Source organism: Crocodylus siamensis, chromosome 12 (assembly GCF_052110815.1).
Source record: "Crocodylus siamensis isolate JL-2025a chromosome 12, ASM5211081v1, whole genome shotgun sequence".
In the NCBI taxonomy this organism is placed as follows: Eukaryota; Metazoa; Chordata; order Crocodylia; family Crocodylidae; genus Crocodylus; species Crocodylus siamensis.
In genome coordinates this window covers 906,512-919,623 of record NC_143406.1, presented here as the reverse complement: position 1 = coordinate 919,623, position 13,112 = coordinate 906,512, and the positions used below count along the sequence as shown (strand labels likewise).

General features: G+C 52.3%; 1 protein-coding gene across 1 annotated transcript in view; it reads right to left on the bottom strand.

Annotated features, from left to right (window-relative positions):
* EPHA8 (EPH receptor A8) overlaps positions 1–13,112 on the bottom strand; it is an 80,403-nt gene that overhangs the window by 34,824 nt on the left and 32,467 nt on the right. The window contains exon 3 of the mRNA XM_090023664.1: positions 10,713–11,376. Coding sequence (XP_089879790.1) covers positions 10,713–11,376 — 664 coding nt within the window. The remainder of the gene's footprint in view (positions 1–10,712; positions 11,377–13,112) is intronic.

Below are 13,112 nucleotides of genomic sequence, written 5' to 3'. Positions count from 1 at the left end.
TCATTGAAAATGAGGGTTGGAAGGGACCTCAGGAGGTCACATCTAGTTCAACCCTAACTACATCATCCCAGCCAGGGCTTGGTCTAGTAGGGTCTTAAAAACCTTCAAGGATGGAGCCTCCACTGCCTCTCTGGGTAACCTGGTCTGGTGTTAATCTTTGGCAACCCACAGAGCAGGGACACGTTCATCACCCCCTTGTGCATGGGGGCTGAGGCTGGAGCCCTCCATCTATTAGGCAGCAGCTTCCCTCCTGCATTGCCCTCCAGCCTTTTTTTCCAGTGACTATATTAAACGTGAAGGGTAGAGACTCATCCTCAAAAGGCAAGGGACTAGTGTGGTGGTGGGGGGTTAGCTTGCTAGGCCAGCAAGTAAGAGAGGGGCAGTTGCAAATCCCCTTGGTGGGAGAGAGGCTAGAAGCTGGTTCCCTAGGGGTCTGCCCCAACTAGCCAGCTCTGAGAGCTAATATATGGGACAACCTTCCTCCTCCATCTTTCTGTGGGGACTTGCACCCAGGTGCACCCACACATGGCCATCTCTGTGTGCCTGGTTAGGAGCCTGGTCCTAGAAAGGCCATCAGCACATCTTGCAAACAATGTCTAAAAAGTCACTGCACCCCACGAGGCAGCAATCTCTGCCTCTCATCGAGGAGGAGCAGTACAACTGCGTATTGCTCACCGTACCCATTTGCTCAACCAGTGTCCTCCACAGTCCGGAGACCAGAACCCCAGAGGCCAGGACAGCTTCTCAGTAAGGAAAACCCTAGTTCAAACCCCCTAGATCTGAACTCCCAAATCCAGTTAAGGTCTTCAAATGGCAACAACAAACCCGACTGTCAGATCCCCAGCATGACCCGGGTCCCTTCGCTGAAGGGAATCAGGCATTTGAATCAAATCTGAAGAAATGGTTATTCCAGCAGAGTGGAGTCGCACACATAAAACCTCCTTAACTCTACCCCAGATGCATGCCAGTCTCTTGTCAGAAACCTAAACCTAAGTGCAACACGACAGCCACAAGAAAAGATGCACACGTGAAAATACATTCTGCTTAATGACACAAAAGGTCCAAATTGAACTTCACGGCTAAGATGCCCCCAGGTTATCCAGTGCTCCTGTTAAAGAGGAGCCACAGCTTCTTGCATTTAATAGCCATTAGAACTGAGAGTGGTAGGGAAGTTTCTGCATGACCGGGAACAGTCCTGGGGTGCAGCAAACACAGTCAAACTGTTGCTAGCCATTGTTTTTTGTCGACTACAGTTCCAGGGGGCTGTCCTGAAACGTAGGCACCTCTGATGCCAAAAGGGGATTGCAGAAGTGCAAGCTGAACTCAAAGGCTCGATGTGGGCCAGCTGTATTCAGGCTGTCACGCAAGGGGAAGCAGAATCTCATTTTACTGCCTTAGGGGCAAACGCGGTGCAAATGCTGCTTTGGTATCTTGCTGGTGATACCCATTTGTTTCCCATGGCCAGCGTACGATTCCTTCAGCCGTTCTCTTCCTTGCTTTCCAATAGATCACTGAAAACATGGTTTTAAGTAAATGAGATGGGCCACATCGCTGGATAATTCAATTAAAGGACAGAGTAGCACTAGCTAAGAACAGGTCCCGCAGAGCCCTGCCTATTCAAAGCACACCTGACAAGCTCACGGTACAGAAGCAGCCGTGCATGCACAGCGCACCCCTCCTGCGATCCAGATAAGATCTTCAGCAAAGCAGGGATCAGGCCCCTGAATTCTTGATTGATCAGATCAGCTGGATTCACTGGGCTGTGAGACCCCTTAGCTAATTAACAGAACCTGTACGTCTCAGGGATTTTGCAAACCCAGGGCTGTCCACCTGCCAAGCCCCAAAGGGCTGCACCAGGCTCACCGCACAGACACTTCCCCTGGCTCTGAGCCGGTTCCTCATCCTTGGCTCCCCCACTCCCCACCCCCAGCTCCTGTTCAGCCCATACCCTTGCCTTGGCCCTCGGCTCTTGCACATCCCTTGCTCCTGAACCCGGACACCCGTTCCCGTTTTGTAACGTGTCCGTCTGCAACACATAACGTGTGCAAACGCCCGTAGCAGCGTGTAGCAAAGAGGGGTCAGCACCGCTTGCCTGGAGTTTATAGCCGACCAAAATGAACATAGAGAGTGGGACCAGCTGCCATATAACAGTCTCCCACTGGTTTGAGATGCTAGGAGTGCCTCGTGGGAAATGGGATTCTGGACACCCCCCCAAGCTAGTGGGGGCTCAAGGGCAGGCAGAAGGAAGCAGCATCTCACCAGACCCTACATGCCTTTCCCAGTGAAAAGCAGCCCTGGTCACTTCTGAAGCCAGCGATGCAAATAGCTTCCATGGTCAGGCTTGCTCGTCTCCAGTGGGATTATTGGTGGACACCTGTGCCTAGGCTCCAGAGAACATTTGGACACGTCACTGCTCCTGCCTTGAAGAGATTTAAAGCTTTGTGAAGAGAATGTTAATAGAAATGTTTCCATCATGCGTATAGTTACGAGAGAAACAGCATGCCACGCAGGGTAAGCACGTAGGTGCAGAGCTGGAGGACGTGTGGCAGGTTCCTAGGCTGTGCACCAAATGTACAGATTGCATTTTGCAATGTGCAACTCTCACTCCGGTATCTCTTCAAGATCGTGCAGTAATGCTAATTTGTCCATCAGACTGAAGAACTCAAGGAAACACCAGACACTGCAAAAATTTCCAACAGAAGACCCTTTAAAAGTTCAAATGAAACTTAACCTCACATTTTGGAAGGCACGAGGGGTGGGCGTTCTGCTTCGTGTGCATTAGGAAAAAAGCGTCTCCCTTATCTTCTCACAGCCACCTGTCTGGTTGCCTGTCCCCCCATGCAGTGAATGAAGCCGTGGCCCTATGGAGCACACAGTATGTGAACAAAGAGTCTAGAAGTGGTGACTGTCCTTTGCCCTGAGAAAGGACAGTCTGCAAAATCCGCTGCTATGGCCAGCACATGCACAAGTCAGGCCTGAGCTAAAAAGATTATTCCCAACTCAGAGAAATGAAAGCCCCTGCAATCTCATCTCCTGTCATTTATGCAAAACCTACCCAGAAAACCATAGTTTCATAGTTTCTAGGGTCGGAAGGGACCTGAGCAGATCATCTAGTCAGACCCCCTGCCATGGCAGGAAAGAGCACTGGGGTCAAACGACCCCAGCAAGACATTCATCCAGCCTCCTGTTAAACACCCCCAGGGTAGGAGCCTGCACCACTTCTCTTGGAAGCTGGTTCCACATCCTAGCCGCCCTGACCATGAAGTCGCGCCTCCTGATATCCAGCCTAAATCCACCCTCTGCCAGCTTGTGACCGTTATTCCTGGTCACTCCTGGCAGTGCTTGGGGGAACAGGGACTCCCCCAGTGCCTGCTGGTCCCCCCTTAGTAGTTTATAACAGGCCATGAGATCCCCCCTCAGCCTTCTCTTGTGGAGGCTGAACAGGTTCAGGTCCCGTCACCTCTCCTCATAGGGCCTGCCTTGCTGCCCCCGATCATACGAGTGGTGCATAGAGGGGGAGGATCACCTCTTTGGACCTGCTCGAGACGCGTCTGTGGATGCATGACAAGGTGCGGTTGCCCTTCCTGACTGCCTAAACTAGTCAGGGGGGATCAGCAGGCATTGGGGAAGTCACTGTTTCCCCAAGCACCGCCAGGAGTGACCAGGAATAACGGTCACAAGCTGGCAGAGGGGAGGTTTAGGTTAGATATCAGGAGGCGCGACTTCATGGTCAGGGCGGCTAGGGTCTGGAACCAGCTTCCAAGAGAAGTGGTGCAGGCTCCTACCCCGGGGGTGTTTAAGAGGAGGTTACATGAACATCTTGCTGGGGTCGTTTGACCCCAGTACTCTTTCCTGCCATGGCAGGGGGTCGGACTAGATGATCTGCTCAGGTCCCTTCCGACCCTAGAAACTATGAAACTATGAGAGACAGTGTCGAAAGCCTTCCAGAAGTCCAGGAAGACTACATCTACTGCTACCCCTGCATCCAATGATCTGGTGATCTGATCGTAAAAGGCCACCAGGTTGGTCTGACAGGACCTTCCACTGATGAACCCGTGTTGGTTGCCCCTGAGCATGCATTCCCCCGCAAGGCCCTCCTGGATGTGTGCCAGGATAATTTTCTCGAACAGCTTGCCTAGGATCGAGGTAAGACTAACCGGCCTATAGTTTCCCGGGTCCTCCTTCCTGCCTTTTTTGAAGACGGGAACCACGTTGGCCCTCTTCCAGTCCTCCGGTACCTCACCAGAGCACCACGAGTGCTCATAAAGCCGTGCCAGGGGACTGGCAATGACCTCGGCCAGTTCCTTTTGAACTCTAGGGTGGAGATCATCCGGACTGGATGACTTGAATACCTCCAGCCCCTCCAGAAGCTCCCTAACTAAATCCTCCCTAACTAAATCAGACTCTCTGCAATGTCCTATAAAAGGTCCCACAAACCCCAGATACCCTATGGGGCAGTGCCGGTGCTGTTTGCCAGGTGCCCTGAATATGCACCGTAACACCAGCAGCTTCAGCGTGAAAAAGGACATTCAAGGTTTCTTTGTCACTGCCCCCAGGCCAGAAACGGAGCACCGTGGTGTTTGTATGCACTCCCCCGCTCACCGGAGCTCCCCCAGGAGAGCTTTCAAAGGCACCACCGTGCTACGCCCGCGCCTGCAACGCTAGCAGGTGCTGCGGCACCTGGAGTAGCGCGGTGGTGCCTTTCCACCACGCTGCACAGATCTGGTCCCCCCTCTGCCCCACCATTTGGATCCAACATTGATTTTTCTCTACTGACTTTGTTAAAAACATCTATAGATTCAAAGCTGTGTTCACAAGCATCTAATTACCAGGCTGGGTATTTTCTCCTCTTAATTAGCAATGCTGTGGTGCTTTAATTGCTCGATTAAGGTTGCCCACAAGGAAGGTTTAAGGTACATTAAATTTGTTGATTGTTTCATCAGCATGAATCCCTCTGACTGGAAAAAATGAACTGGCTTCCAGACTGTTAGCCAGACTTCCCAAACCCATTGCAAACAGCCCCGGCCTGAAGGGGCACTGAAGAGCCCAGCTGGCAGTGGGGATGTGTGGGGACCTGTGCAAGAAGGCCCTGGGGGCCTCCTGTGGCTGGCCAAAAGAGCCTCGCACGCTATCGAGGGAGAAGACATGTCATGCCACCTTCTCTGCCCCCTCCCTCGGAGGGCGAAGGCTTCGCATGCCAATTCCCAGCCTGGGGCAGTCCTAATTTGCCAAAGTCCTTCACTCCACATGCTCCCGACTGTAACCTGTTCAGCCCTGCTTGCAGCCCTCTGGTAACAGCAACGCAGGGTTTTGCACGGGGAATGGTGGCTGCTTTACCTACAAGGAATTGTGTTGAGATGCAAACAAGCTGGCGTGGGAGTGAGCAGAAATATTCATTAACTGCTACGCCTTGCTCATTAGTCTCTGGTCTGAGAGCAGAGACAATGAATGTCATGTGTTTTGGGTGAACAACTGGTTCACAACTGATCCCCGACCAGTTCTTGGCTGAAATGTGCGTCTCCAAACTCCGCAGCACACAGGCAGAGAGAAAACAAATTCAGCTGCAGAAACTGGAGAAAGCCAATAAAGCAGCACTACTCCCAACATTATTCCCTGTGCATAGGGTGACTAGCTCCAATCCTGAGGGCTTCACATCTTGAGTCCCTCTTTTCTTCTGCTTTGCCCTCTCCTATTTATGTGTTTAAACAGACACTTCCCCACGGACGCTGTGGAGCTAGGCATTTCCACGGCTAGTGTGCTGCCTGAATAAATGGATTTGTGTTAGCTCCCAGACTGCGGGGCCTCTGTTTTGTAGTCATCTGACTATATTCCCAGCAGACAGAACTGGTTGTCTACATGCGCATAACTCATTATCAGCTAAACAGATTTTAACCCAACTTTCCAGAATAGCTCATTTATAGTTTGTGACCAGCCACAACAAAACCCCCATAAAACAGGCCCCACTGTTTATTTCTGAGAAAGGTATGAACCACAGGGAAGAAAACGTGGGATGGACTGGGCCTGTCCGCCCTAGCGACAGAACTCACCGCCCCTCTGCACGTGTGTCCAGGGTCTGCACGGTCGAGACCTGGATGTGCAGAGTGCATCCTCCCTTGACAGATAAACCAGGCCAACATCATCACCAAGTTATTCTCAACCTGTGTGAGGGGCCCATACCGCTCCTGACACATCCTGCCTCTGGCCCCGGCTTGACCTCGCTCCATCTCGCATGGAGGGATGCTTTCTCGCCACAGATCCCATGTCCGGTGCTGCTAGAAGACCCCAAGAACAGCCCTTTCCTCCCACCTGACATATGGGTGGTTTTAATGTTTGATGTACACTTCTCTTGCTTACAACTAGGCCAGTCACATATTCCAGACAGCTACTAACACCCTGACAGTCACCCCCGCACCTAGTCCCTCATTTCATTTTAAACAAAGCACTTGAGAAGCTCAGCAGGCTTAGTCCCATCTCACGGTAACCAGGCCCTGGTGCATAGCACTCGCTGCCATTACACAGAGTACAGACAAGGCTCTTGGCTGGCACTGGGCTCCTTCCTGATCAGCAAAGTCACCAGTTTTTGGTCATCTGTATGACCTTTTTGACACTTTCCAGTAGGAATTTTATCCCTGTTGGCAACAAGGGAGTCACAGACTGGGCATGTACCACACATCTGCCCAGCTGCATACAGCCAACACATGGCATCCAATGCCCAGAAACAAAGTCCGTACTGATGGTTTCTATATGTAGATGGTTTGATGCTTTCTTGCTGCTCTCATCTCAACACTATGACAGAAATGTGAGAGGCCACAGTGAGAGGTCAAGAGAAAAGGCGTATAATAGCAGAGGTGGAGCTGGGCTTTGCTGCTAGGCTGGTTTGGGAAGGGGACTCCTAAGAGGCAATGGGGGAGAGGTCTCAAAACGGACTTTGTCACCAGTGAGAAATCACATGCGCTGCTTCCCAGACCACTGGACAGGGCAGGCACCAACCGCTGTGCAAAGGCAGAGATGTGCTCTTCAAACTCAGCCTGGCCTTCACTCGTGTCCGTGGCAAAGTTCCCACTAAAGTCCATGACAAACTCCTATTGCCTGGAGCGGCAAGGGAATGTAATAGCACAAGCCAATCAACGGGTGGTCAAAATGGCTTTCAGCAGCAAGGCAGCACGTACAGCAGCGACCTGTGCAGTACGTCAATGAGAGTTGGAGGGCAAGTGTGTGCTGGGGCCTAGGGACTACACCTGGTCCTGGGCCCCTCAGGTCCCAGATGCCACTGCTGAGCCCTTCCCCCCGCCCAGTGCTGAAAGGCTCCTACAGGCTTTGGCCATGATCCGTTTTCCTAAACTGTCTTCCATCACTTTGTCAGGTACTTAGAAAAATGAACATTAAAAATGGGGAAAAAACACCCTCCACTATTCAAACATCTTTAGCTTTGATAAATAAGGCGTCTGGCTGTGAAGGCAAAAGGAAATTAATTTGGAATCACATTTTAAACACTGCCATAAAGGCAAAGTATCGCCTCTTTAATTTTTTTTCCCCAACCAAAAATGAATTTCCTTGATATTTATAGAAAGATTATTAGGGCCACAAGGAGTGATTTATATCGTCTCATCCCAGTGACGGAGAATGAAAAATTGCTGGGGCAACAGCCACTGGAGTCTTGCTCTTGTCCGCCTGACAATTAAAACGGCTAATTTCCAATTCCGACAGATCCACTCGGGTTATAAATCTTTCCAGAAAGGCACTTTTCACGATGAAAAATGAATTCAGTACCGATCAACCACAAGAAGCTTAGGTCCAGAGATTTGTATCTGTTTGCTTTCGTGTGTAAATATATACTCTGGCTACACACCCGCCCGCCGAAGCAGACGCCGGTACTGGGTTGAACGACCAACTGATCGACGAATGTACTGCCCATATTCCCGATGCGCCGCAATATTAACTTCCCCGATGCTCTTTCATGATGAGGGGGGCGAACAAGGGGGTGGAACTTAAAAGCTGGACTTTGATCCCTCTATCTGGGAGGTCGTCAGGGTGCGCCATCATATTTCAGACTCAAATAGCCTTTGGAGCTGTGTTCTGCACTTCTACATCTTTGTCATAAACGGTCTCTGTCTCGCCAGCTAAATATTAACTTGGGTGTTCATCCAGAGGGCAATAAATGAAGTGATGGCAGGGTTTCCTTTCTGGGAGCCCCATGCAGAGGTTTTGCCTGGGGTTATCATTTCTTACAAGACAACCAGACTAACACGTCATTATAATGCAGTAGGAGCCACTGAGCAGCTCAGGCCTCCTACGACTACACGGTTTGCACTGACGCACTGCCACGTCTAACCTGATTACAGAGTTTCTGGGGCTAGTGGGAGAACACTGACGTTGCTATGGTGGAGAGAGATCCCAAGTCAGAGGTTGGGGAAAGAGTCCAGGAGAAGGAAGGCTGCGAGGGCTGGACAGGGAAATGACCACGACATCCCCTTCAGCAGATGAGCAATTGTTGCTGTGGACCAAGTGCTCCTTGTACAGCTGCTGAGGTCTGGAGTAAAGCGCTCTGACCGGATGTGCGTTCCTGGACCGCCATAAGGACCGTCGGGGCTGTGCAGAGGTAGGGAGTGGGGACAGACTCTCCTACCTCTGCCAAGTTTGGGATTCTCTGCTGGTCCCTGCAGGCTGGGCCTTGCTTCAAGGACCATGTGCCCAGGTATGGACCTGACGCTGGAGCTGCACTGCCTGCTTTCAGTTTGGACCGCAGCTATTTTGGGCACAACAGAGACAAAAGTGACCTTCTGACTGATGCAGCTTTTTCCACACCAGATTTGGCTCCAGTCCCCCTGCGGAATCAGAAGCTCTTCTCTAAAGCCAGTAACTCTTTCCCACTCCCATGAATAAGGCTGAGAACAAATGACCGCACGCATCCCAGGACATCATTACAGGAGAGAGGGGATCGAAGACACGAGCTCTTATATTGCCCACCTTCCCAACGCGGTGTAATCCTGGATGCCCTGGGGCAGAGACTGGTCCCAATGGTGCCTGGATCCTTCCCTGCCTGACTTTGGATGTTCTAACCTTGTGTCGAAACCTTGCGAAGACATGCTCCACTTGCCTCCCCACTCCCTTCAAACAAAGCCCGGTGCTCCTGTTTGCAGTCAGAACGCAGTTCCTCTAAACACCTTTCATGAAGGAACCGAAAGCAAACAAATCTGTGCGGAGGGGTCTCCCGGGGAGCCTGGAGCACCGCGCTCTGTACACAGACGTCCCCCTGCCAGCGCACAGTCCGTTACACAGCTGCTGCTGGCCACCCGCCTTCCTTATCGCAGTTTGTACAGCTGGCAGCCTTAACCCTTTCCCCATGCGCGGGGGCTCTCCGGGAAGTCTCCTCCGCCTGCACCTGCCAGAACGGGGGGCTGAAGCAGCAGCCCAAGGGGGTGACGGACCAAGGTGATGACCTTGGTTTTGTAAACCTCAGAGTCTTGCTTTTGTTTCCTTTGCATCCATCTCTGCCAGAGAGGAGCGAGTCACACGGCACCTCGGAGAGTCCAGGCACGTGATGGGGAGGGCTCTGTTTTTTTGAGAGAGACAGGGGGATCTTTGGGACAAGCTCACAGACCCCAGGAGCCTAATCCTATTTGCTTTATGGCATGTGCATAGCTGGAGAACTGCAGCCTGGGGCCCATGTGCAATTCAGATCTGCCCATGCAGGCCTCCCAAACGCACTTTCATCCATCTCCAGGAGATCAACCAAGGTCAACAGTGCGGTCTCTACTATACCCAGAAAGCAAGTCAGACCAACAGCAGTCCAGGACCACTGAAGCATCCAGATGTGTTGGAAGGTGTTGGGCAATCCCCCTGCAATGACTTCCTCAGGCAGAGGAGTTTGGAGACAGGGCGGTAGCTGGCTGGGAGTCAACGTCAGGAGATGCTTTTCCAAGTAGGGGCTGGAGAGCCGCAGACTTAAGCCCATGGGACACCGTCCCCTCCAGAAGGGAGGCCCTGCCAGCAATGGCCCCATCTCCTCTACCTGGGAGTCCAGGTTACAACCAGGCACCTGCACCCCCAAGCACTTCCCCTGCACCCGCAGGTGATGGCAATTGACATTGACCCCGACACGACTGAGCTTCCACAGCCCAGACGATCCCAAGCCCTGAACCTGAAGAGTTCATTTGGATCTTGGCAGGGACACCTCTCCCAGCAGCTGCCTGTGCCATTTGTGGCCACCTCTGGTCTAGACCCTAGGTCTCCTGTTCTCTACCCACTAGGCTATCCTCTCCCTCCCAGCATGCATGCTCCCACAGCAATCCTACACTTCTATGGGGCAAAACAGCATCCCAGACTGTGCATACATGCCAAAACCTGCAGGTCCGTAGGTATGCACATGCCCTTCAGGTGCCTGACATGATGTAGAATCTGGCCCCTGGCCGTCACGCCGCTAGTCTGCTTTCTGTTCACAAAAAGGGAACAGAGGAGTGAGGTTCCCTGTGGTTTATTCAGCTTCCAGTCAAGGATGCCATGTCTGGGCTGCAAAGGATGCACCAGCACGAACTCCCAGTCCAGGATGTTTTCACATTTCTGGGTACCACTGCTGCAGAGGAAGCTCCTCTCCCACTGTGGCCACCTCTGCACCCCCCACCGCCCCTCGGCTGCCGTTTTGTGAGGCCAGTAATGCACTGGAGCCTGACCCTCCCTGTTAAAGCATAGTTAGGAGGCAGAGAGAGACTTACCCTTGCAGGAATCCCTCTGCTCTTCGAAGCCAGCACTGCACACACACTTCCCAATAGGCACCAGCCATTCCCCCTCTGCACTGCAGTACATCTTGGGGGTGTCTCTCTCCTCCGAGTGCCCCACACACTCGCCCCGCACCTCCACCAGGGAGGAGGAGTCCGCTCCAGTCACTGCCTCGGAAAAGGATGCCAGGTTCCTCACCATGGCCGGGCACTTCTTGTAGTACACCCTGACGGACACGATGGCGATGCAGGCGCCTATATCCTGGAAAGCCAAGTAAAAGCCCCGCTTGCTCAGGGGCCCCACACCCCGCACCTCAGTGTTTAGCTTGAGCCGCCTGACCCCCAGGTCCACATTGGTGAAGCTCTCATCGGCTGCGATGGTATCGATCTTCACAAACTGGCTCTCGCGGGTGCTACTGCCCAGGTCCCGGTCAGACTCCAGGTAATAGAGGTTGAAGGTCTCTTTACAGGTGCCCAGCACCCCCGGCATACTGTTACAGTCCCGCAGGGTAAACTTAATCTCAGCATAAACCCGTCGGGCACCGTCCCGTTGGACCCAACTGGTCCGCAGCCAATTGTTCTGGTTCGGGGTCATGACATTACAGACCTGATAGGTGTGGATGGGGCTGAAAAATTCATCCATTTCATTGATAGAATCCCACTGTGGGACAGAGAGGGGAGAGGTTAGTATTAACATCGTCACCTTGCACTCGTCGATAGACTCTCGCAGGGCATGGGGCAAGGGTTAGTGTGAACGTGCCCAGCTTCCCCTCAGGGCTGGGATGCTTCTGTCAAAGGACGTGCCTGGGGAAGAGAGGTTAGCACCAACACCCTCCCACTAAAACAACTGCAGGCTAATGTGCCTGTGCACCACTGAGCATTGCGAGGGGACTCTCTGAAGTGCCAATGGGCTTTAGGAGTGGAAGAGCCACTGAAATAAAAAACACTGGGATTTCTAAATGCCGAGCTGCCCTGGTTCCTGTATGTCTGATGCTCGTTTTTGCTTTTTCAAGCAGTGTTCACTTCAGCAGAATGGCAGGCATGACTGGGGAGGTGCAGAGGCCCCTGCTACACATTACATCTATCATGCAATTAATCAGTTAATCATGCAATAAAGTTAGACCAGCCACATGTGCAAAATAAAACCGGCCACATGTGCAAAGTAATTATCACACAAGGAACTGGTTATAATCACACAATACATTTAGACCTGTCACACAGGCAAAGTAATGATTGCAACATAAAAAGGACGGTCCAGCTATAAAAAAAAAAACCCCAACCAACTACGAAGTTAGTGCTTGAAAATGGGTTACAGCTTTATAGCTGGTTTCTATCTGGCTTGAATCTGAATGTGTGGCTGGGCCCTGGGTGAGAAAATGGTGATGGCAGAGGGCCAGAGAGCAAACAGTAAACAAAGCACCCCCAGCACAAGGTGTCTGTTCCTGCCCCATTGCTCCACAGAACGAGGAACGTGCATTTCTGCACTCGTGAGCCAGATTCATCCTGTCCCATCCAGCACCGTCTACAAACCTGCAGGGATTGGGAGCCAATGACTAGGGCCACAGTCGCTTTCCATCCCATCTAGCTAAAGGAGCAGGTTCTGGTTTGCTCCCTTGGCAACGGGGAAAGGGGAGGCCATAAAGCAGCCAGAGCCACTACAGGAGGGCCCAGGCCCTGGCACCACCTGCAGACCTGAGGTCCAAGAAACTTGCAGTAAACCCACCCAGGTTCCTAGATTCATAGATTCATAGATGCTAGGGTCGGAAGGGACCTCAATAGATCATCGAGTCCGACCCCCTGCATAAGCAGGAAAGAGTGCTGGGCCTACATTACCCCAGCTAGATACACATCTAGCCTTTGCTTGAAGACCCCCAGGGTAGGGGAGAGCACCACCTCCCTTGGGAGCCCGTTCCAGACCTTGGCCACTCGAACTGTGAAGAAGTTCCTCCTAATATCCAATCTAAATCTGCTCTCCTCCAGCTTGTGGCCATTATTTCTTGTAACCCCCGGGGGCGCCTTGGTGAATAAATACTCACCAATTCCCTTCTGTGCCCCCCTGACGAACTTATAGGCAGCCACCAGGTCGCCTCTCAACCTTCTCTTGCGGAGGCTGAAAAGGTCCAGTTTCTCTAATCTCTCCTCGTAGGGCTTGGCCTGCAGGCCCTTAACCATACGAGTGGCCCTTCTCTGGACCCTCTCCAGGTTATCCGCATCCTTCTTGAAGTGCGGCGCCCAGAATTGCACGCAGTACTCCAGCTGCGGTCTGACCAGCGCCCGATAGAGGGGAAGTATCACCTCCTTGGACCTATTTGTCATGCATCTGCTGATGCACGATAAAGTGCCATTGGCTTTTCTGATGGTTTCGTCACACTGCCGACTCATGTTCATCTTGGAGTC